The sequence below is a fragment of the Ornithodoros turicata genome, chromosome 7 (assembly GCF_037126465.1).
Source record: "Ornithodoros turicata isolate Travis chromosome 7, ASM3712646v1, whole genome shotgun sequence".
Lineage (NCBI taxonomy): Eukaryota > Metazoa > Arthropoda > Arachnida > Ixodida > Argasidae > Ornithodoros > Ornithodoros turicata.
The window spans coordinates 7636478-7661624 of NC_088207.1; the positions used below are offsets into that span (position 1 = coordinate 7636478).

General features: G+C 46.3%; 1 protein-coding gene across 3 annotated transcripts in view; it reads right to left on the minus strand.

The window, feature by feature from the left end:
• The window catches only part of LOC135400186 (calcium-activated chloride channel regulator 1-like), a 456140-nt gene that overhangs the window by 14918 nt on the left and 416075 nt on the right, over positions 1 to 25147 (minus strand). For all 3 annotated transcript variants that reach the window (XM_064631923.1, XM_064631924.1, XM_064631925.1), the window contains 8 exons: positions 10749 to 10890; positions 6588 to 6712; positions 5779 to 5887; positions 2630 to 2857; positions 2156 to 2512; positions 882 to 1148; positions 364 to 498; positions 116 to 260 (listed from right to left, as the gene is read on the minus strand). In XM_064631923.1, coding sequence (XP_064487993.1) covers positions 116 to 260; positions 364 to 498; positions 882 to 1148; positions 2156 to 2512; positions 2630 to 2857; positions 5779 to 5887; positions 6588 to 6712; positions 10749 to 10890 — 1508 coding nt within the window. The remainder of the gene's footprint in view (positions 1 to 115; positions 261 to 363; positions 499 to 881; positions 1149 to 2155; positions 2513 to 2629; positions 2858 to 5778; positions 5888 to 6587; positions 6713 to 10748; positions 10891 to 25147) is intronic.

Consider the following 25147-nt stretch of genomic DNA (forward strand, 5'->3'; position numbering starts at 1 on the left):
CATCGCACTTGCAAATACCTTGCACATATTGCCTATGTTACTTTGTGAGTACCGCTCCCGTATTCATGTATTACGGTCCTTATTAATAAAATGGGAAATGAGAACTGTATGATACCTCCTGCTCCATTGTCGATGAGCTGTATCCGTGAAACGGTGCCAGATTTTGGATGTCGTATGAAGGCTGTAACCATCGCATCCGCCACTGGACGCGACCCTTTCTTCAATTCGGCAAATAGAATGAATGCCTGAGATGCGTTCACCTGCAAAATACTGGATGCTTAAGCGAAGAAACTGAAATAATTTGTTACCTGGCTACATTTTATTGCGTCTTGCTCGTCAATGGCTGTTTATCGGAGCACTTACCGATGACGCGTTTCGACTGAGCCAGACATTAAGGAGAATAGGCTGTTCCTCTGTGGAAGGCTTGGCATACGCGATGGCGATGACCGGTTGGGCGCTCTTGGTCCGTGCTTCTCCCAGTAACTCCCACAGACCCACCTACGCAAAGAATCACGAAGACAGCGAAGACAGGATTGAGAACATAGCTTAGAGACCCAGGAAATGGATTGCATTGGAAATGGGCTGATTGCATTGCATGGACGAAATGCATTTGTATGAAAATACAAACTTACAATTCTACTACTACTTACAAGCAAGGACAATACGACGAAACTGGTATGTGAAAAATATGGCACTATCTGAGTAACATTCACAGCTACTTTCAACAAATGGGGTAGCTACTCATAGTTACAAGGTACCTTTCGGGAAAGGAAATCGTTGCTAAACTAGCTGCGGTTACAATAGACCTGTAAATTAGTTGCTTGCAATCCAGGACTATCAGATTATACACATTGCTCATTTGCTGAAGCGAAGGGACTCACCGAAGGATCGTTTATCTTAAAAGCGTAGTAACTGAGGTCACTTTGAAAACTGTAGACACCCAGATTATCGGCAGTGTAGGTCCTTCTTGGAGTCAGAAGAGGAGCGGTCAACTGGAGACTCTCTGAAGCGACTGATGGCAGACCGTATTTGTTGAAATCGTAACCCATGAGAATGACGTAAAGCTGTCGGGATAGGCTGCTATCCAGGTCAAAGCTCAGAGATAGTGGACCTCCCTGTTCGCTCTCACCGAATTCGCGACGCTCCAACTGCAAAACAATGACATGATAATGTTTCCTTAGATGTTCAGATAAGTCCCGTGCATATGCTACGAAGCAACGAACACTTTCACCATAGAAGTGCTAATCTGGATGGAAAATCCAGCTAATCGGTAAGGAAATGTTAAGGGAAATGCCTCAGGACGGGAGCCGCCGATATTTTGAACAAAGACCGTTCTTCTTCTTGCACCATCCTCATCATTGCATGGTACTTAAAGGGGTATGGATGACGTGTTTTTAGGGTTCATGGGCATTGGGAGGATAGGAAAAACAGCTGGGTGACGGGATAGATTTTTCCTATGTACCGAGCTGTTGGCCTAAGGTAGCCATGAACCCTTAACACGTCATCCATAACCCTTTAAACACCTTGCCAATGATGAGGAATGTTCCAGAAGAAGAACAGACACTGTTCGAAATATCGGCGGCTCCCGTCATTTTCCTTAACAAGTGCTAACTGAGTGTGTTAAAGGGTTCATGAAGAGAATCCCAAACAATATCAATTCTCAGTGGAGAAGGCTCGCAAGGAGGCCAATTATCTGAAACATGGCCTATTTTTTCTATAATGCATCCATGGCGGGCGCAGTTCACATGCAAAAGAAAGTGTCGAGCGGTCGCCCGACACACCCGGTGCAAGTGCATTGACGTCGCTCAGCTCACTCCAAGGTTGCACCAAGCTAGCCCGAGTGTCATAGTGTCGCCTGCTTTGGACGTCACGGCCAGTTTCTCAGTCGTGCCAGACGCGGTGGCGTCGGAGCAGTCGCCTTTTTTGGCCGTGGTTTTTAGTTAATATCTCCGTTACTCTAAGCAATGTTGGGTTCATACACCACATGGCGAACGGATTAGCGGCTAGGAATGTATTACATACGCTTGCAGATGATTTTGGAATCTCTTCATTGCCCTTTAAGGCCATTCATGCGCAGCACTCATCCTGTGAAGGCACCCTATGTTCTACCATGCGATATTGTACATCTACGATCCAGGAGGGAGTACTAACTGACCGTGACGTAGTTGTCCGTCTCATCCGACGAATGTCCTCTGAGCAGAAGGGAGTAGAAGGCATCATAGAGGTCTGCTAGGGTGGCCACACTTCCGTGCTGGTCGTTGATGAGAGACTCGTGCACCCTCCATGTCATTCCACCAGTCTGCTCCACAGCTACGTCTAGGTGGTTTTCTTCTTCCAAGTTGGCTTCTGGGTAGATAATACTTTGCAGTCGCACTTGCGCCCTGGCCAGCATCTTGCCAAGATAACTAGCTGGTCTTGCTTCAGTCACGCCATTGCTGATGAGAAGAATAACACCTCCAGCAGCGGAGCGGTTGTGCACTTGACTCGGAACGTCCCTGTCGTTCTGCAAGAGCTATACAGAAGAACGTACAATATAAGATTCAATAAGGCTAGGGTTTCCTTGCATTGAGTGGATAATATTTCTGTCCCTGAGACATGCGCTACTGCTGCAGAACACTTGGAACAATACCTGGAGGGCCTTGAGGACGGCATCCTGCAGTGAGGTGTTAAGCTTAGGGTTTGGGAAAGGCAACTTGGCGGATATCTCGGAACGAACGGCCGATGATTGCAGTAAGGTGAGGTTAAGTCGTGGGTGCGTTTCGACTTCTCCAAAGGCGACCAGACCCATACGGCAGTCATCAGGGGCATCTACCATGGCGAACTTTCCCAGAGCTTGCATCACAAATCTCCTGCGGTCCTGCGCATTGAACATACTGATCATGGCAAGAACTATGAGAATGAGAAAGACAAGTGAGAATGAAAAGAATAAATCAGAAAGAGGGAAAATGTAGAACGTAGAACAGAGAGTGACTCATAAATTAACTCAGCGTTATGCGTGTGAATGCCACAGAAGCACATCGTGATTCACTTGTCGCATCCTCTCATGTAAACGGGGGGTGGATCTTACCGTCTCACGTTAGTTCTGCACACTCGCGCAGATGAAGACGGGAGTGGTAAAAAATATTGAGCAAGATGAGGACACTGGGACGCCATGTTGTGTTGCAAACTCAAATCACAAACTCAACATGGTGTCCAGTGTCCTCATCTTGCTCAATATTTTTTACCACTCTCGTCTTCATCTTCGTGCGGGTGCAGAACTAACGTGAGACGGTAAGATCCACCCCCCGTTTACATGAGAGGATGCGACAAGTGAATCACGATGTGCTTCTGTGGCATTCACACGCATAACGCTGAGTTAATTTATCAGTCACTCTCTGTTATAGGTTCTACAGTTTAAGTCCGTTATCTTCTATGAAGAGAGCTAGGCTTTTAATTGCCTGTCTTACTTGACTCCTAGTCACAGATAGGAACAACAACAACAACAACAATAAATGAAGGATAAGTGATGATGACATGGGTTGTTTCCCCGTGGTAGCCACAGCACCGTACCCCACTTCACAGGGGTTAATATCAGAGGATGAATTATGGTGAACGCGAAGAGTGAGAGAGATTAGTGAAGGTCTTGCATTTTTTCGGACGTTCCGCTTTAGGTGTTTGTTGTCGCGGAGAGTATAATTATTTACCACACGGTAGATGTATTTGGTGTTGCGATGATAATATTAATTTACCTTAATGGTGTGCATAAATAAACGGCAGCGAACATACTTGTCTGCTTAATAGACATGAGATTGTCCAGTGTAACCAATATTTTTTTGTACATCAGCTCAATTCCGCATACCAGAGCTGAGCTCTTCGATCGCGTATGACTTTTCTAGCAGCCTCAGGCCTGCTGGAGGAACTCTAACCCATCGCACTGCTACCTTCGAGTGCGTGTCATGCTCACCATATCATATTAACCCAGACCCACTGAGGTAAGGTCCCACAGCTTGAGCAGGGAACCCAGACAACACATGATATCCCGGGGACATCCCATATTGATCCCAAGGTTCACGTCCCGTGTAGGACGAGTCTTGGAATCCCCAAATGATCCCTGACGGGAAGCTCCACGGAGACTGCCCCCGAGATGCTCCTAGGACATCCTAGAATCGCAGAAAAGTATAATGTATGAAACGATTTTTATTTCGCTTGCTTTGGGTGCTTCCTGTCCTTAGGCGTCGTCGACATCGCCTTTCCCGTGATACGAAAGGCAAGGGATGGTCAACGACGGGTGTTTTTTACACAGGGTTGTTTTCTTTCTCCTCGTACCGTTTCAACGCCATACGCGTGGTACACGCGCATATTTTTATATGAATACAACAAAACGTCTTTTACAGGGTGTATTGGTTTGTGTCTAGAGTTGAATGACAGAAAACAGTGATTATTATCAGCTACAGAGACTGTTGTGCGTTTCATATGTGTTGTTACCATCATCTCCCTTCTGGTCGTCTGGTCACATGTGTAAGTTCGCCCGCTTTGCTAAGCTTCGACGGACAGCGGCTCCTTTGTCATTGAGCGGAAAGCAATAACTTTAGAGGCCCGCGCGTTTTCTGGTCGTTCACTACACATGCCAGTACACAATTGAAAACACACGTCTCTCAAACGTGAAGTTGGCTTCTTATTCCACAGCACACAGTATGCTCACCCTATTTACATCTTCGAGCTTGAAGCAGGTACATAATCGGAGAAACACACGTGTTATATGCATAAACATTTTCGTACTTGACACTTCACGCTTGCAAAAGCGACCGAAGCATGTACATGTGACATGCAAGTATCAGAGAGTACAACGTTCTTATATATACCTATAAATTTAGCACATTGCAGATATGGACACCGAGAGCCATAAGAAAAAAGTGTACCGAGATGGACGCCTCAGGTCTACAACTTCACATGTTGGGTACTGAGATTTAATGATGTGTTTACAAGACTTGACTGGACTTGCTTGTGTCCAGTACTTGGTAACTCGAATGTGTTCTCATCCATGTTTATTTTCAGGGAAGAGAACCAAGTTTGTAGTACATAATGAGTACTGAAACAGTATTTGATTACTGCGCACCCACAATGCCGCACATAGCTGCCTCACACAACTGTTGCACGGACTAAACGAACACATCACTTTCATCAAGGACCTTGTGACTAAAAACACTTTCTTTCATCGGGAAGTCTATTTAATTCCTTAGGTACTGAGCGCTCGCCTATTCCTATACGGCAGCAAGGAGAACACCAGAAGGACAGCATGCAGGTCCGAAAGACAATAATCGTTCATGAAAATGATTGCACTCCGGGACAAGGAATACAGAGACGATCACAAACACATTCTCGAAAACGGCGACAGGTTTATTCCCAGCCAGGACCTTTCGACACGATCATCTTTGCGTCTCACCCTCGTGGTGACCAGCGTGTTACGACATGACTATGGTAATGTGGCGAGATACCAGACTTTTAGCACGGAAGACGAAACGTGTCACCTGACCTCTCCGTTGTCATGGCGACCAAGGCGTAAGACGACCCAGAGAGAGAAGAGAGCAACGCGCCCAGGCTGGGAACAGCGAGGCTATTACTGGGCCACTGTGGAGGGGTGTTAGCAATCCTGGAAAATGGCGATTGGGCTACTCTTTTACGTGTGCATTATTATTGGACGTGTCTGCTCGCGGACCAGAAGATGAGGTTATGGACGGGCGCTATCGACACAAAGTAAGTTCTTTTTGAACACAGTCCTACTTGGCGCAGGTGATTTACCTTCTGCATAGTTTCCGAGGTAACCTGGATGACGAAGACGACACGCAGAGGTGGCTCTTGCACGTAGCGGAACCGTGTACGGCCCAAGAGACGTTCCCCAACTTGGTTCCTGAAGCAAAAATAAAAGGGCGTCATTCACTTTTTCTGTGTCAGCTTATTTGTATCGCAGGTTGACGTAGCCGACACTCAGTCAGTTGTTTGCCCAGAAATCTACCTCTGGGTGTATCGAGCTTCCAGGGGGGGGGGGGGGGGGTATATTTCCTGAAGGTGTTCAGCATTTGGAAGGCAAAATAAAAAAGAAAGAAAGACGCTGTGTTGTCGGAATTTTATAGACAGCTGTGCTATCCAGAAAGTGTACTACCCTTGTGTGCTAGGTGTGTGCGTGTGTGAAATTCATTTTCATATTTTCGTACATTTTCATACATAAAATTAATTTTAAATTTTTTGGGGAACAAAGGGGTATTTCATGTGAGAGGTGCAGTATTGGTGGCTGTGCCAATATAAGCCGTTTTTTTTCTCCATTTAGCTATTGCAATCCATGGTGATGATTCAATTCATGCTACTGCAATGCACGTTGTCTGATATGTGCCAATGCAGCTGGATACATATCCTACACGCCGTTCCTTTGAGGGCGGCTTGCGGAGGAAGAACGACTGAGCAAGACCGTCTAGACTTGCAGCTAAATTAATGTTTCTTGAGCGACTAAGAATAATACAAAGACAAGAAGAACCACGCACCAAGTTGGCACACATACCATGGGATGATGCGATGGGACATTGTTGAAAATAGGAAAAGATGAATTAGCGTACCTGTTTCTAAAGTCTTCGTGATTCGCAATCACGTCCCAAGTAGAACGGTAGTTACAGAGAGCGTTCTGTTTGGATGGTGCATCTTCGTTGTGTAGATGTTCACCACCATCACAGAACTGGTTCACCTGCCGAAGAAAATGAGAAAAATCTTGATTTCGGAATAGAGGAAAATACGCTGGTGAGGCGCACAAAGTTGTAGGCTAAACTGAATAAGTAAAACGCAGTAAGTAAGAAGGACTTCCCTCTGCGGTAAGAAAGGACGATTATTTTAACGATAAAGCCTCATTCAAAAGCACCACATCTGCTACGAGAATGTGGTATTTCATTCTTAAAAATGTGCTGCACGACACAAAAATTCGCAACAACAATCATACAAGTCCTGAACAACAATCATACCAGTTTTTGCCTCACACTATGGTAGTTTGCATTTTCTCACGCATTGATAAAGGTAATTTTATTAACCGAACTCGAAAGTTAGCCAAGGAAAGGTGCATGCTATCATACTTCGTAAGTTATGGAGCTTATGGGCTACACTATTCCAATCTCGTTCGCAACACTCCCACGATAAATTTCAGTATGTTCCGTCATGTGCTATGGGAACCGTTGTTGGTTCCTAATATAGATGGGTAGAAATCCAGCGAACCGGTAGAGATGTAGGAAGGGAGTTGCCTCAGGACAGAAGCCGCCGATATTTCGAACAGAGACTGTTCCTCTTCTGGGCACCGTCCTCATCATTGGCATGGTATTTAAAGGGTTAGGTGTGACGTGTTTAAAGGTTCATGCGAATTGTGGGTCAACAGCCCGGAGGGAAGAAAGGTTCCGTACGGGTTTCTACGGCCGGAGTAAATGGCTCCATCTATAATCCCCTCCACACTCTAACAAAGCAGCCATTCACTCCGGCCGTAGAAACCCGTACGGAACCTTTCTTCCCTCCGGGCTGTTGACCCACAATTCTCATGAACCTTTAAACACGTCACACCTAACCCTTTAAATACCATGCCAATGATGAGGACGGTGCCCAGAAGAAGAACAGTCTCTGTTCGAAATATCGGCGGCTTCTGTCCTGAGGCAACTCCCTTCCTTGGTTCCTAATAGGTGGACGAAAATACTAGTTATTAATTCAATGAGACTATCATGCAGATCTACTGAATCTGACAAATGTCCCCTGTTTCGGATATCACGTACGCTCGTATTGGTCTATCTATACACGTAGAAGTCGTAAGCTCGGTGTCGCTCTCGCGAGGGGAAGATTATTCTAACGCAACGTCGTAGCTGACCATGGAGATGAAGATGGGGTGACAGGCTCTTTGAAACTATGCGTTTCGGGTGTTGCCCTAACAGGAACTCGTAATTGCAGCCGAATGTTGATAATGAGGCAAAAGAAGGTTGGCGCGGAAGCGGATCCGGTGAAGCACGCTCTATAGATCACGTCGTCAAACACGGGTGCGCCACAGGCATGGGGGCCGGGATGTTTCCAGGGGAGGTGGTAGTGGTGGGGGGGGGGGGAGGGGGGAGCAGGGCAGAATGCTTCTGAACGTAGACAGAAACGAGCAATCTGAATTTGTGATTGTGTTGCAACGGCAATGTTTTTGATCAACCCAGGTGGGGTGAACGGACCCTCTTATCCCCCCCCTCCCCGTGACGGCGCCCATGGCCACAGGACGCGAGACCACTCAGGCGTTAATCCCACTCTCAGACGCTCCCACTTTGTACGGAGTCGATGATTCACGCATGGTGAAAACGTTTCCAACATTCCCAGTGTGCCGCTGTGTGCCTACGAGCCGCTTCGCGAAAGTTCACCACATCCACAGCGAAAATGTACAAAAACGTGTGAGTGACATCCGAAAATGACGACGGTGATCTGTCGCTGCTTAACTGGCACGACCTACCAAAGACTTGCCACGGCGCTTCATTCACCGAACAGGACAGTCTCCAACATGATTTCAGATACACACACACACACTACGACACAGGGCGAGACAACGGCTTCGGGTGAACAACCTTGAGATGCCTAAAGTTCCTTTTTCCGGTGACTACCGTATTTCAATCTTGCATGTTCTCTTAAGGCACCTTGCGTGTTGTTCACTAGATGCCGTTACCGCGTCCTGTGTTTTATGCATGTTGGAGAGAATGTGAAGGGAGTGAGCGTTCGCTGAACGGGGTTTCTTGGCAAGCAGTGTAACGTTGCGGTTAGCGCACTTGACGGGCAATCAACAGTCTCGATCAACCATGAAGGCAAGGTCTAAACGACTGCTCATTCCTAATTCCACCTAGAGAACGGCATTGGGCTTCCAGTGCTGTCGTAAGGATAAAAGGATAGCGGAGGTGGCCGTAGACAAAACTTCTCCCGTTCCCAGCCGTATGCCATCCCACTGCGCTAGATGGCTGGGATAGATGATTAAAAACGCTAAAAACCCCAGTGGCGGGGAGGTAAAATAAACGACACAAACACTGAGCACAGAGCACTCCAATGCTCTGTGTTTGTGCCGTTTGTTTTAGCTCCCCGGCACTGGGTGCTTTAGCGGTTTTAATTATGGAATACCTAACCCCTCAATTTTTAACCTTTTTTGGGCTAGATGGCAACACATTAGCGCCGAGCGCCTGTGCAGTTCGCCCGAAGCACCACTGAAGCACACAGAACAGGATTTTAAGGAAAAATTTTTTAAGGTAGTGCAAAGCAGCTCAGCTGCAATCGCAGAAAATGTATCTATTAGGTAGCCTGAGCCCTCATATATTCTTACGTCACAATGTTCTTTACAATTGCGCTCATAGTTTTTAGCAAAAGGAAATTGAAAATTACTGCCAACACTGTGTCGAGGTCGCCTACGTGGCGGCTACGTAGTCACCGTCGGGAACATAGATCACCCCCACCAGACGTCGCCCCAAGTCGTTTTACCGCAATTTTACTAGCAAATAAAAAAAAATATTTAGCGTTTAAGCCCAGTTCCCACATATAGCGCTTTGCTACATAGCAATAGAAAACTGCGCTATATTTTCCTCCTCGCATTCCGATCACTCGAAGCAGCAAGACGGGAATGCGACGACGACGACGTGAAAATTGCCACGAGTTTCATTTGCCAATGCAGGGGTGTTTGGTTAGTATAGTCTGGTATCGCGATCACAGCATCGAAAGTATCATCCCCCTTCATGCTGCGGATACCCGACGCCGACAGTATGCAATCACGGTAGTACCGGTGCATCACGTCGCAACGAGATATCCCGCGACCCCAGCAGGATAGCGCTATGTGCTCGGTTGTATGTGAGAACGGCAGGCGGAAAAACAGCGCCAGATTTTGAGGGCTATTTTCTAGCGCTATAAAGCGAAGCGCTGTATGTGGGAACTGGCCGTTAGGGTTTACAATCAACAAGTGGTTAAACTTCGCCGGCAACTTCTGTCTGCTGCTATACGATACCTTTGAACGAAGCACAGAGCGGGAGGGGATGATTTTAGGATTGCTTTTAATCACAGCGCCTGGTGTATTCCCTGAGCTGTAGTGGATTTTTGTTTGGATGCATGACTGAGAATAAATGATACAAAGAGATCGAAAGAAGACGACAGAAAGAAGACGATAGGGACCGGCACTAAAAAAAGATATCTGAAAATATATCTCATTAACCCGTGTTTTGTAACGCGCTTCTTATGAGACAATTTTCGGGAGTAACGTTGCAGCGATCGGAGCACTTGTTAAATTTATTTTGGATATTGCGGTTCCTTCCATGCACGTGCTAATCATTACCTATTTGGCTCTTCTTACAGACATCAACAGAAAGATACGTACACGCTTATTTTCATCTCTGAATGACTTGGCGTGGCCAGCACCGCGACCGCAGGAGACGGCACGTTCATATATTTCTTAATAGATATAGTAACAAAGGCTGATACGTAGAACTCAACGAGACAAGATGTAAAGTCTGGCTAACGCCCCAATAACTAGCAGCAACCGACTGGGCACTTGGCTAATGAACAAAGTATAGCATGGGCTCGAATCGTGGAAGTGCCACCGTTCGATTGAGTGGGCTTTACTGAGGTTTCCTTGCTCAGTGAGCCTATGCAGTTTATGTCGGTTGACAAACACGTGTCCCAACCAATAGGACCCAGATAACCGAAAATGAATACGAGGGGAGGACCAAGATCAGCGATCAGCGGACACAGCCACTTACGTTGGGCAGCGTTTGAAGAGCCATAATCGAGGAGAACACGGTATCCTGTGTGCGGTTGAGCACCAAGTGGCAGTCGACGTCGGCCAGTGGGTGCCCTGTGGTTGGATCGACGTGGCGAATGCAGTCCTGGTCGGAGGAGGACCTGGAATAAACAAATTCACACATTCTATATACAGAGAGTAACGATGAGAAACTCGTTGTGTCTGACAACTATCAGGCAGTTCCACGTTTTACCATAGCGAAGGACAAGAGAATGCAGGTTCTAATCGCCATTACGGAGTAAGTAGAAAAACAACGAAATAATATCAATCTCGGTTCAGGAAAACAACAGCTCAGTAAGTCGCGTTCATCAGGTCGTCGCGGAAGTTCAGGGCGGTTCCCATGGGGGGCAACCGCCTCGAGCGCTTTGGCCAGTGGGGGCGCCGCGGCGGCAGGTTCTGGGAACTTGGTAGTACAATAAGACGAGAATCAAGATAATTTTGAGCTCGGAATTGCATCCGAGTTTGTTTGTTTTTTTACCGCGTAGTGTGTGTCTGTGGGAGGGGGGAGGGCGCTTCACGTAATCGTGCCCCTGGCGGAAGCTCGCCTCGGGACGGCTCTGGTTAAGTCCAGTTTGTTAACGACATAGGACAGAAATGGTTGTAAGTTTAGGGCTTTGATAGATTTTTTTTTGTATCTTGGTGCTGGATAACAGATTATCCGACGCATCTGTTAGTATATCTTTAACGTGTACGAGAACTTTTTCGGCGGAATTTTTATGAGAGCGACAGATGTTCGATGTGGACGACATCGTTTTTACCATATAGGGCAGTGACACACGTTGCTGAGTGAACGCTGATCGGTTGCACGGCTTAAGTAATCCCATAGAGAAGTATCATCGGGCGTTCGAGTAGGTGCATGGTTGTGATGGAACTGCTTGCCATAGTCGGCCACGCTCAGGCGTCACGACTATCGCATCGGGGGATCGTGTTCGACTAATGTCATCGGTCAGTGGTTTATCGAGAACCTCGAGCACGGGCGGGTATTGCAAAAAACCAGTGTTGTACCCGTTACCGAAATATGGCATCGCGATACCGATACTCGTTACTTGAGTAAAAAGTATCGAAATACCGATATCGATACTTCTTTTGTAAAGTAACGAAGTACCGCTACCGTTACTAAAAAAAGTAACGCGATACTTTGGGCGATACTTTTGTTTGAAATACGGAGATGGTGCAACATTGAAATATCGCTTACGTGAACAGTTCTGCAGTGAAAAGACAGCATATTTCATATGTAGCTCGGAAACGTTATGCTTGACTTTTAGCAATAGCTGGTTCTTGAAATCGTCTTCTGTCATCCTTGCAAGCTGTGGTGTCTCCGACAGCTGACAGAGGCCAGTGTGATAATTACGTTAGTGTCAGGCCCACACATACAGCACTGTGCACACTTAACAGTAACACGACCTCCGTACAATCGATGGCCCCACCGATGGCCATGGAGAAAGTGCGCAATAGTTCCCGACAATGCGAGTTGCAAACATGAAGGTCAGGTTTCGACTTACATGTTTACTACTCGCATTGTGGCGAACCCTTGCGTACTTTCTACTGGGTCCACCGATTGTACGGAGGTCGTGTTACTGTTAAGTGTGCACAGTGCTGTACCATGAAGTCCAATGACCAAGGAATCCTATGTGAAGTTTACAATGCCACAGTATATGTGAGTGTGACTCCGTGCGACACGGCAGCTTAGCAGTGGAATTTAGAGCGCACTGTTGTTAAGGGACTTGACCTCTGTTTGTTGATCTCAACTCTTTCGTTGAACACAGCGTGGTTATTTCCTTCAGTTTCAAAGAAAAACGGTGAACACGTGTTTGGTATGATTTCATAATTCCGGTTACGGAGCACGTAGGCGTGTCCACAAGCTTCTTGTCGAGGGCTAGGCGGACCATTGACAATGAATAAGAGTAAGAAATATGGTCGGTGAGCAAAGGGTGGGGCACTAAAAAGTATCGGTATCGGTAACGATGCGTTACCATAAATGCGTAACGGAAATACTTTTCCGATACTGATTTTAAAAAGTATCGCCGATACGCACTCCGATACCGAAAAAGTATCCATTACTGTAACGGCGTTACTTGGAACGGCGATACGTACAACACTGCAAAAAACTGGAGGGGGGGATCATGAGTACAGTTACGTCATAACAGCGTATGATTACCGACATGCGTCCAAAGCCGGAATGACAAAGACCCCCCTGAAGGGAGTGGGCAGGTGAAAAAGTTAGGGGGTGCCTTCAAACATTTGGCAGTGTGTCAGGGGCTGTAGGGGAGGGGGGTCTAGATAAATCACTACTCCCCGCGCAAAACTTATGCGCAAATCAGAGTTGTGTCCTCGCTGTGCATCAGTCTTCGTTTTCTTTCGAGGCAGTGAAACAAGAACAAAAACACAAGGAAGAAAAAAAGAGAGAAAAAAAAAGAACCGAAGCTCGCGATGATTTTTGGGTAACTACTACGAAGACTACAAATACTGGAAAGTATCACGTGTGTGGAACTTTTGCGAGGAAGTTGCACTCAGTACTGATGCAAAATACAGAAATTCTACGTTAGCAGATAGTCAACCTCAGCAAAACTAAAATCCGAGCATGTACGTGAAAAAGAAAAGATAAATAAAAGAAATAACACGCTCTCGATGGCCCTTCTAATGTGACAATATTGCTCCGACCCCAAGGTGGAATATCTGCGATGAAGGACGCAGGGGGTGCTATCAGTCAACGACGGACCAAGCTCTTTTATTTCGCCTGAACCCAGTGTCACCATTTTTTTTTTCACTTTGCATTTTATTTATTTATTTATTTATCTTTTGATGTACTACCTACAGCCTGACAACTTCAGGCGAAACTTGAAGTTGAACATAAACATTTCCTCTATGACCAGCTGAGTGCCGTAGTGGTTAGGGTTATCGCCTTCCACGCGAGACTGGGGGTGACACGCGTTCGAATCCCAGCACCGAGTGTGCTCTCTGAGGTTTTGGGCTTTCCGGCAGACTTTTCAAACGAGTGTCGGCACAGTGCCCAATGAAGTCGGCCTAGGACGGTTACTAACCCCCCGTTACCCCACCTTTCCTGGTGTCCTCGCTCCATCTGTCCACATCTGTACGCCACTCATAGCGACAGTTGCTTCGCGGCGCTAACGCAGAATAAAAAAAACTTTATGGTGAGCCATACGGAAAGACAACTTGTAGTAGCAATGGGTAAGAGCCCTGGCGCCGAAACTCCTCAGCCATAATCATTAAATAAAGTTGTTGGTGTTGTTGCGGTTGAGTTGTCCGTTCGTGCGGTTCCTCAACAAGGAAAAATCCACTTCATGTAATCTACATCAGCTAGGCGGCGGCGGCGGCTCAATGTTGTCATTGTCACGAGGGTGGCGTTTCGGTGTGGTTGGTATATACATACGTATTCTCACATAAACACGCAGCCAAAAAAGACGAGGACGGAAAGACAGAGGGAGAGAGAGAGAGAGATACATGATGACGATGATATGGGGATGACAGGCTGACACCACACAACTGTTAACTTTGCGCTAACTGCAGTTGTGGTGTGAACATGCCTTTCCATCCTCGTCTCTCTTGGCTGCAATTGCTTTTTGTGGGATCTGTCATTATTGTCAGCACCGTGATGATTGATCCTTAGTAATACCAAGACCATGCCCCCACCGAGACAGCTTGATGCGAGCAAAGCAAGTATTGACTCTGGGATGGGTATAGCCAACACGCATTGGATAGACCGTGGAAAGATGCTAGCAGGGAGAAGGAGGCAGATCACTCGGAGATAGCACCCCACCACTGTCAGGAGAAGATCAAGTGACCTCTTTCAACACTTAAAAACAACAACAACAAGGCCAAGTGAGAGTTCTTTCACTATTTAGCCCCATCTTTTTTTGGACCTTCCGGGTTCGCTGCAGTCAGGAGCGGGATCAGACAGTGTCCCACAAGTAGGCCGGTGGGACAGTGGGACCGTAAAAGCGGGACCTGACCCGCTCGCGTTAGACCCAGCAACTGAAGAAAGGTCAGTGTCATCGGCTGGGCGTTAGTGTTTGTGTCCGAATTAAGTCTGCATTCTCGCACTAGTTAGTTCGCAATGAAGCATTCCAACATGATGTACATTTCAAAGAATATGCCTTTTCCCCCTATTTATGAACTTAAACTTTCAAATCAGCCTGATCAGGTCAGGTCAGATAAAATCAGATATTTATGCGCTGGAACGCGTTGACGCAAAAGCGAGTGACGAAATAAATCTGCAGCAGCGTCATATGTATCTGAGACAACCTTTGCCAGATCATAAGACTTTTGCCTTCGCAAATGTTGCGCCATATACTTATCTGCCGTCTGGCCATGCACTCGAAGAAAGGCAGACGTACGCCATATGAGACCTGCGAGTGGAGAAATACTTGGAATGGAATTCATAATAATAAAACCCCCGAGACTGACTAGAAACACTCAGACAAAGTCTCCTTCGTCCCACGGTTTTATTATTATGAATTCTAGACTCCAGCTCACTCGCTTTTTAGCAATTCTTCCATTCGAATTCGAATGCAAGACAGCCTTATCTCAATGGCTTTTCTCGACCAAAGCATTCAACGCGAAGGGGGCGATGGCAATATCCTGACGGAGAAACGTCTCTAGGAGAAGGAGCCGTCGTTCAGCTTCTATTGGAAGCGAGAAGAGCTTTTCCTTGTCACAGTTGCAAAAGTGTGCGAGTGACGTATTGCGATCGCTTTCTGCCTAGAGTGGACATTCTGAACGGTGGCTCGCAATTACCTGAGCGTTACGTTAATGCCTATCCTGTCATCCTTCGTGATGTTGCTTGTGACGACGTACGTGGACGCAATTCGGAGAAACAGCATCTTGCCTTCTGCACTATATGTCGTTACGCACATAAACATGACATTAGCATCCGGCTGATGCCCGCTCAACCAAAAATCGTTTGCATGAATTTCGAATTGGAGTAACTGTATTTTTTGCTTCGCGTACAACAGTAGCTGAAAATTGGACACGATGAGAAAACATCCATGACGGTGACAAAAGCAAACGTTGTAAGGCTATCGTCGAAATGGCCGCACGATGCTTAGTAACTCAAAGAAGACTTTAAAAAAGTATGAACCCGAATGGATGTACAACCTGCAATTGACCACGATAAGAAGTGTGCGTCACGGGCCTTCTGTTCTTCATACCATGTATTCCTAGTGGGCTTGTACGTGGGTCAACGTACCCAAAATGTTGTATTTTCGTTTATTTCAAATATCTTTTTGGAATTTTGGTAACTTCTTCAGTACCTTCTTTCCAAAGGTACTTGTACTCTACTTCGAATACTTTTCTGCGTATTATCTATTCGATAGCTCTTATTATTTTTATACTTGTTTTCGTAGCGCACTTAATGTCACAATTTTTTTTATCGCTGCCTTTTCGCTCCACTTGACCTTTTCCCTCCTAGGCAGTCCGTACTTTTATGATTTGCCCCCATGTACTGTGTTCTGACCTCAAAGTTGGAATATACGTCCAAAAACTCGAACAAAACTGATTTTATTTTCCAGGGTTTCTCGGTTGCGGGTCAGTCTCGCATCTCTTTCCGATATTTCACTTGTGGGATCGACGTATGGAATTTGGTGCCACTACACTGCCAGTGACAGTACAGTTACCCCTGAAGGAGCCAAGTCAGATACGAAACGCCGGGACCCCTCTCTTTTACTACTCTTGGTTGGAGCCCAGTTTGCGCCTTGAGCTTTACCCAACCAGACTGGGAGGTGACCCGGGTTCGAATCAGGTCGCCGGCTGCGATGCCTGTACTGTTGTCGCTACATGTGGCGCCACGCTGTGTCACTCACTTCAGTTAAGCCCTTTCACTCTTTACAAATAGTAAAAGGGTTTAAAGGGACTATGAAAGTTCCCGAACCCCCATACTTTTTTTCGATGGAAACTGTTCTTCCCGCAGAGAAACTAATATGCCACAAATTTTTCCGGACGAAATCGCTCCACTCTGCGAGGAGCGCGCGCTGGAAATGTCTCTTCCGCGTTCCTCCTCTCCCGCGCATATTTCCCTGCCGATGGTGTAACTGTACGGACCGCTCTTCGGTTCCCCGTTACGTCACCGGTGTTGCACAATGGCAAGTAATGCCGCGAGCTCGCGCTGTAGCTGCCGCCACTGCCGAAATCTGCCGATCGCGCGAAAGCTGCTGTCATGGAGATTTCCCCTCCTGATGAACGCATACGCCGGATCCTACGGCGCATGCTCCTGGCGGGATTCCTCGGCTCGGCAACACGTCACGATGACGTGTTGCTGAGCCGGCCGTGGTCGCGTCACGTTACCGTTGTGTCTCCGCTCGGCAGCTCGTCACGGCGCGGCGCCAGCTGTCCTCCCTTCGCCGCTCCGTTTAAATTCGCTCCCGAGAAATCCGCTCGCGCGACGAAAGTAAAATTTCGGTTCTAGACTCAGAAAAATGTCTTCTTTCGAACGAAACAAAGAAAAAAATCGTTTCATAGACCCTTTAACTCAAATGTGTGTCAGTGCGTGGCGCCACATGCAGCCGCTGACGCTGGGAACCCTAGACAACTTCCGGTTGTGAGTTCTGTTTGTAAACAGTGAAAGGATAAATACGTGTTAATAAAAAAAGAAGGATGGCGGCTAGCTGGTAAATATGCAGCTTAGTAGGAACATTATAGAGTGCTATATATGCTATATATATATATTTCTCGCCGAGATGCACTGTTAGCGCCTATCCAAGATCGTGTTACTTCCCTGCGCCGGGCTGACGAGCACCAAGTAGAGCGAAACAGCTGTCCTCGGCTGGGAGTGCACGATCAAATTGTAAATATATGCTCAACGTGCAGCCATAGAGATTGGGCTATTTTTCCTTTGTATGCAGGGTGCGTCACGTAAGACTGACCAGAATTTTTTATGAAAACCCTATGAGAGCAGCATAGACGTTGTTTTTTTGCAGTTGAGTTCTACGGCCTAGCAAACACCCTCTGGAAGAGAGCATCTAACTACCAGATGACTAGTTGCCTGAAATTCATTGATTAAAGTTTTAATTAAGGAATTTCTGGCAAAAGCGATATAGCAGATTGATAGACTATCCGCCATTGAACACCATTCCGCGTTTAAGAAATCCTGAAACACGCACGTGCGCTAAAATATCCATCCCCAAATTTTAATATGCAAATGAGCCGAAACCGAAAAAGCGCTACTCTCGCCGACGGAGGCTTATCTGGACCGGAGAACGGTTTATCTGGCCAGCTGAGCGACACCTACTCCTATTATCTTCGCCGCTCCAAATCACGTGGCCCTCTGACGTGAATTGAGCGCTGTACTCCGCGCGTTCCCGGTCGCCCCGGTTTCGGTTCATTTGCGTATCAAAGTTCGGGGATGGATATTTTAATGCACGTGCGGGTTTCAGGATTCGTTAAACGTGAAATGGCTCGCAACTAGGATAGTCTCTCAATCTGCCATGTCGCTATTGCCCGAAATCCCCTAATTAAAAACTTAATCGATGCATTTTAGGTAATTAGTCATCTCGCAGTTGCACACTTTCTTCGAGAGGATGTTCGCCTGGCCGCAGGACTCAACTGCAAAAACAGCATCTATGTCGCTCTCATAGGGTTTTATAAAAATTCTGGTCAGTCTTACGTGATGCACCTTGGACATAGACATACATATATATCCATATATACATACATTCCTTTTTTCCTGCTTGTTTCATTCTCGTGGTCAACCGCCCTCCTAAGCTTCTAATACATACATATATATATATATATATATATATATATCGCCGTGTAGCGGAAACTGAGCTCTATAATTCGATATCAAATTTAGGAGCCTAGGCCAGGTTGCTGTCACGCATGGAGGCGTCTATACAACACGTGCCATTTGAAAAAATGCGGTTTTTGAGCGCTAATATCTAAAAAAAAAAACACCTAAAACATTCTTCAAACTTCGTACGCACATGCTTCTGTATATGATGTTTGAGTGAACAGAAAATCGAAGGCTTTTTTCCTTGCACAATAAAAGTTAGAGCGTGCCAAAGTTTCAGCATCCGTGGTGCGTGTAATGACCGTGGAAACGCTGCGAGAAGTTAACTGGTCGATATTCACGTTTTTCTTGTGACAGCCGCCCGTGATGTTCGTGCTGCTATTTGTGAAACCAAAGAGTCGAATATTTTCCACAGGACGTCGAAAGCAGCACGGCGGCTTCACAAGGACACTATACAGTAGTAATGTAGATTGAGTGTATGTGTCACTGTTTGCGCGGTACGTGCATGAATATTGGATGTTTACATCCATCTCTCTAGACCATGCCAGTAAAGATGAGTCACAATGTATTTACATTTGATTGATTACATTAGCAGTTGTGGCAAAGATAATCCGACTCGCGCACGTTACAATACTCTCCAGGCGTCGGAACATTTCTCATCAACGCATCGTCCAGCGAAGATACACGCGAAGTTCCTTTGAAAACGCATCTTCTGTTCGTGCCTGGTCATGTAAATTCTGACTGGCGACGTACTCACTGGTGAATTATGGGACTTTCGGCAATTACCTTCTGGGAACTTTTGCCTCCATTAAAGAAGGATTTGGACGATTTTTAATTGCGGGAAATTTATTTCTTTCACTTGAACTTTGAAAATTGACAAGCGAACCTCACTTTTTTAACAGAAATATGAAGTCTTCAACAAATAACCACAGACAAAACAAAAACTATGAATAGTATCGCAACAGAAATAGTTGTAAAAAATTAGTAAAATTTCGGCTTTAGCCCCGCCTGCTCGATTATCCCAAAGAAGAGCGCACTGCAGATGCGGTGAGAGCTACACTGTTAAAACAGAACTTCACCACATAGCACGCTCCTAGCCAACCATAATTCCGAATGATATCATTCTATGCAATGATTTGTTGAAAATGAGAGGAGGCGCCTATCTGGGACAGATTATCTTGTCCTAGATAGGCGCCTCCCCCCTGTTTTGAACAAATCACGACACAGAATGATATCATTCGGTATGATGGTTGGTTAGGAGCGTGCTATGTGGTGAAGTTCTGTTTTAACAGTGTAGGAGTAAGTGTTACCGCCTTTTGCCTTCTTTGTGATAAGCCGGTTGTTTTCTTTTCTTTGCTATAAGACGGTTGTCACCAGCATCGAGGTCAAAGCGTGAGACAGAAAGGTAAAACAAAAGGCGGAAACACTTCCTCCTCTCCCCGCATCTCCAGTGCGCTCTTCTTTGCGACAATCGAGAAGACGGGGCTAAAGCGGAAATTTCACTTTTTTTTTCCGACTATTTCTGTTGAGATACTGTGCATAGTTTTTGTTGGGTCCGTAGCTATTCGTGGAGTTATCCGTCGTTATAGACATGCTGTTTTCACTTCTATCATCTCCGGGCCGGCTGACGTTCTTGGCCATATGTTGCTCGACCGACAAATGACTAATTACCTAAAAATCGTTAATTAACTTTTTAATTATAAAAGCTACGAAGTTGTCCCAATGAGAACATTTATTCCTTTCGGTGACCTGATATCTTAGCCGTTTTCAGAACAAAAATCCGTTCGGTAGATCGTCCGCAATAAATTCGTGAAGGAACACCATTTTTTCTTCTTTATTTTGTTCATTGCGCATCTTCGGAGACGCGTCTTTCCTTCACCCCCAATGTGAGAAGGTGACGGAGCCTCATGCGTCGAAGATCCCGCCACAGTGCCGCCTCATGCGTCGAAGAAGAGGAACAAACCCAACCAAGTACCAACTAGCCAAACGTTATTTGTTAGAACAAAACAAAAGCACATGTATCCTGTGACGCTATCGGAACTGCACTCTTAAAAATGATCTTCACCGCATAGCACGCTCCTAGCCAACCATCATCTCGAGTGATATCGTTATCTGCCCTGATTTGTTGAAAACGGGAGGCGTACGCCTTTTTTGTGACAATTATGCTGCTCATAATTGTCACAGAAAAGGCGTACGCCTCCCGTTTTCAACAAATCGGGGCAGATAACGATATCATTGGAGATGATGGTTGGCTAGGAGCGTGCTATGCGGTGAAGTTCATTTTTAACAGTGTGCCCTCATCTTGGTATGCATTTTCTGTGTTCTTTAAATCTTTTTCCAGGACGCAAGAGGCGACAGTGTGCTCCTTTACCCTCTCCACATGGGGGGTGAAGGAAAGACGGGTCTCCGAAGGTGCGCAATAAACAAAATAAAGAAGAAAAAAAGAGGAGGAGGGGAGGAGGAGTGTCGTTGGGAGGGACCCGAGAGGTCTGCCTGCCTGATTAGGCGGCATGTTTCTCGGGAAGGGAAAGGTGGTGGAGAGGAGGAGAGGAAAGGGTGAAGTGGAAGACCGAGCGGAATCCGCTCGGGGGGAGGATAGCTGCGTCCATGGGCCGACTTCAGGGGAACTGTGCCGGCATACGCCTATTACACATCTGAGGGAAACCCAGGAAAAACCTCAGACGGCACAGCCGGCCCGCGGATTCGAACCGCGGACCTCCCAGTCTCCAAGCGCACGCGTTACCGCTGCGCCACCGGAGCTGGTGAAGAAAAAAAAAAGGTGTTCCTTCACGAGTTTTTTGCGGACGATCTACTGAAAGGAATAGATGTTCTCATTGGGACAACTTCGTAGCTTTTATAATTAAAAAGTTAATTAACGATTTTTAGGTATTTAGTCATTTGTCGGTCGAGCAACATATGGCCAAGAACGTCCGCCGGCCCAGAGATGATAGAAGTGAAAACAGCATGTCTACAACGCGTATAGTTTTTTAATGAAAAATCTGTATCGCCTTAAAATAGACACCCTGAACATATACATATATATATATATATATATATATATATATATATATATGTATATATAACAGGAACAATTAGCCGGAGCTCTCTGGGTGCACGCTGGGCTTTCAGTGGGGGGGGGGTGTCGAGGTAGCTTGCCGTTGTTGGCCGCACTCAAGTGGGCATCGTCACGACTATAGCCAAAAAAAAAAAAGGAAACGAAGGTGGGAGTTGAGGACTTCAAAGTGATGTAGAAGCAGGATGACCGGTACTGATGGGACGGAAGCACACTGTAGGTGAGAGGTGCACTAGAGTGGTCTCTCCGCTAGGCCCGTTGCTTGGAGAAAGCGCACGAGGCCGCGAGTTTTTGAAAGTCGTTCCGCACAAGAACCTTCGGGGAAGAGGACGTCCGTCAGTATACCAGGCCTGGCGTGGGGAAGATGGGTTTCCCGCATGGCATGGTATGCACGGCATTCTGTCAGGATATGCGCAATTGTCTCCGGATGATTACAGTGTCCGCAACTGGAATCCTCCCTGGAGCCGATCTTGCACAGTTGAGAGTTCGTGAACGCAGATCCTGTGCGTAATCGATGGAGCATTGTCTGGGCTTTCAGTGGTGTGGTAGCACACCCTGACGGGAGCAATCACGTGTTACGTGACCTTCGGACGCCACCCGCTCAAACATTGCCTGCCTGCGTACTGCTGACGACGGCCCAATAAGGCCGAAACAGCTGTCCAGTACTGCAAGTGCGACGTTTGAGCACTTACAAACACTAAAATAAAGTGCTGGTTGGTTTGTGTGTTTGTAAGGAAAAAAAAACAAGGAGAAATTGAACTCGCGTACATGTTTGATGCGCACGAATGACATTACCTAGAATATTCCATCGGAAAACGTGAAAAACGTCATAGCATTCTGCCGCGTGGGGAATATGATGCGTCGCAGTTCCACCAAAGGCGAAGTCGTCTGCTAGTAAGTCATCCCCGGATATTCCAGCCAGTTGCGAATGCTGAACATGAGCCATGTAAGGAGTACTTTTCTTCTTATTCCACTATACCATATTCCGTGGAGGTGTGGCTCCCGTGAATATGCGGTTATTGTTACTTTTCATACGAGCACTCAGATTTGAAGCAAGTCACTTGCAGACTCACCGCATAAGTAGGAATTGGAAGAGAGACATCAGATGACGCATTTCTTGTCTGCAATTACTGCACATTCTTTTATTTGCAGGTAAGGACGTCGAATAGTCACAAAATTATCAAACCTTCCCTCTGTAGTGGTAAACGTATACGACGTTCTCCCCGATGGAAAACCGGCTCAGCGATTTTCCCCTCCACTTAGAACACCCGACCAGTTCCTTCAACGTCTGCGGTCAGATTATCTTTGCGACGAACGAATAAAGTGACACGTCCTGCATGGTGAATCGGTTGTCGAGCCGGAAGTGGTCGCGGGCACGGCTCCGCCGTCGACGGCGACCGGAAACATGAGCGAAGAATTCGCGCCCCGTTGTTACGTTTTCGTGTATCGTGTTTACGAACTTCTGTGGACAAATTATACTCGTGTATACGATGAAAAGTAACTGTTCCTAGCAGAAACCCACAAACATCGTGTAGTCATATCTTCTGTATTCTGTACGTGTAAGGTTATAGTTATCCGAGGTGTTCCTCTAGGTATAGAGGATCATTACGAAGTTTACTATACGCCAGCAGTTTGAGATTACCGTAAGAGCAGCAGAAATCGTCGCTTGCGGGTGGTTTCGGCGATTTTCCGCCAGGTTCACGTGACTACAGCGGAACGCGCAGGATTTCCGTCTGCAAGACATGTTTGTTCGTTGTAAGAAAAAAAAAAGAGAAATTGAACTGGTCTCCCGACTTGTTCTGCTACTCTTAACATAAATCCGTTTCCCCAAAAATACTTCCATGTGCTCTATACTCGCAAGTTCGCTATTCACTATGCACATGTTCGCTATTCAGAAGTCCACTATTCACATGTCTACAAAACATCGTATGCGGTTCGCCGTTCCTAAAACGTTTTCCAGGAGTACGAAGGAAACATAAGACACAAACGATGAGATATCAACTGACGTGAATACGGAAAAATACTACTGCACCAACTACTGTGTTTTCTCCTTCTTTCTATTTATGTCTCCATTTCCTTTTATTTATTTCGACTAACTGCGACTAAGTGGTCTGGGGTAGCCAGTCTGACTTTTTCGCGACTTAACTCCCCTTTTTTTTTTCTTTTTCTATCACATCACATCACATCACGGAAAAATACATCGAATTGGCTGAAACATCATATGCTTGCTGAATGTGTGACGTGTATTCCCCCAGCGATTCCGACGTTGTATACTGACTTGGTTGAAACTAGAACATTACCACGTTGTACTCCATCACTTTAACTCGTTCATCTGTTTGTATTTTCTGTGGATAAGTGTCCTTAGGTAGCCAGTTCGACTTCGTCCAGATCGGGATGTGATCACATCCCCATTTTTTTCTTTATCACATCACCATCATTTAAAAACAGCGGCGCATGCTAACGGAACGGAAAAATAGGGAATGCTCCCTCAGGTGATCAAACAGAGAAGGTCTCAAAGATGGAGACAATTGACTGTTAGTAGGTCGCAGAACGTTTGTCGCAAGGCTTATCAATGGAAGCCAGCTGTCGGTGCCAGTCATTAGTTGGTGGCGGGAGGCCAAGGATGGACTGGCGTCCATCCGGCAAGATTTGAGCCCCTTATCCACCATGAGGTAAGCGGGAGACAAGAACAAATGGGAATGGAAGATAATGGTTTCAAATCCTCCTTAGGTGTCTATCGAATGTACCCCGGAAAAGGGGGGAAATACAGCTCAAGAAATCGCACAGGGAAGAGTCCTCCACAAAGATAGTCGTGCAGAGAGCTGTTGTTTCTTCGTAGTTTCTTGTTTTCTACGGGGTACCCTCCAAGAACTTGCACGTCCCGCAGATATAAACCATGAGAAATGAGGATTTGAACATTAATAGAATGATAGCGGAGAATGGAGGTCTGAGAATGGGGACGCGCGAAATACAGTACAGCGGCTGCAAACCAGCAAGCAATCCAATTTACGCAACAGGGCACGGGGACAAGAAGGACTTTAAACGAAGGCTTCGGGAAGGAAAAAAAAAAGCAGGACCATTACGTGAAGAGAGAAGACATCAGAATGAGGGATGAATAGACATTCCGAGGGGGGGGGATATATTTATTAGACGAAAAGGAAAAAAAAGGGGGGGAAAGGTTTGACATTCCGAGTAGTAAGGGCTTCTCTTGAAGAGGTTGTCATATGCACGCCAGAGTACACAATTACGAGTATGTTTTCTACGTGTTGAAGTTAGGGAGATGCGGGTTCTTCAACACACTTGGATTGAATGTCGAGCACTCAGGTCGGAGGGCCGAATGCGTTGTATTGCCACGACGTAGAGGAACTACCTATGGAGGTAGCCCCTTTTGCACCCAAAGAGTGAGCGTGTATGTCATCAAGTAGGACAACTAATGGAGGAACGAATGCGTGCGTATTGTCATGCAGTAGAACTACCTATGCCACCTTTGCAACAAAAGAGCGATTGTGTATTGTCATCAACTAGGAAAACTAAGGTGGTCCCC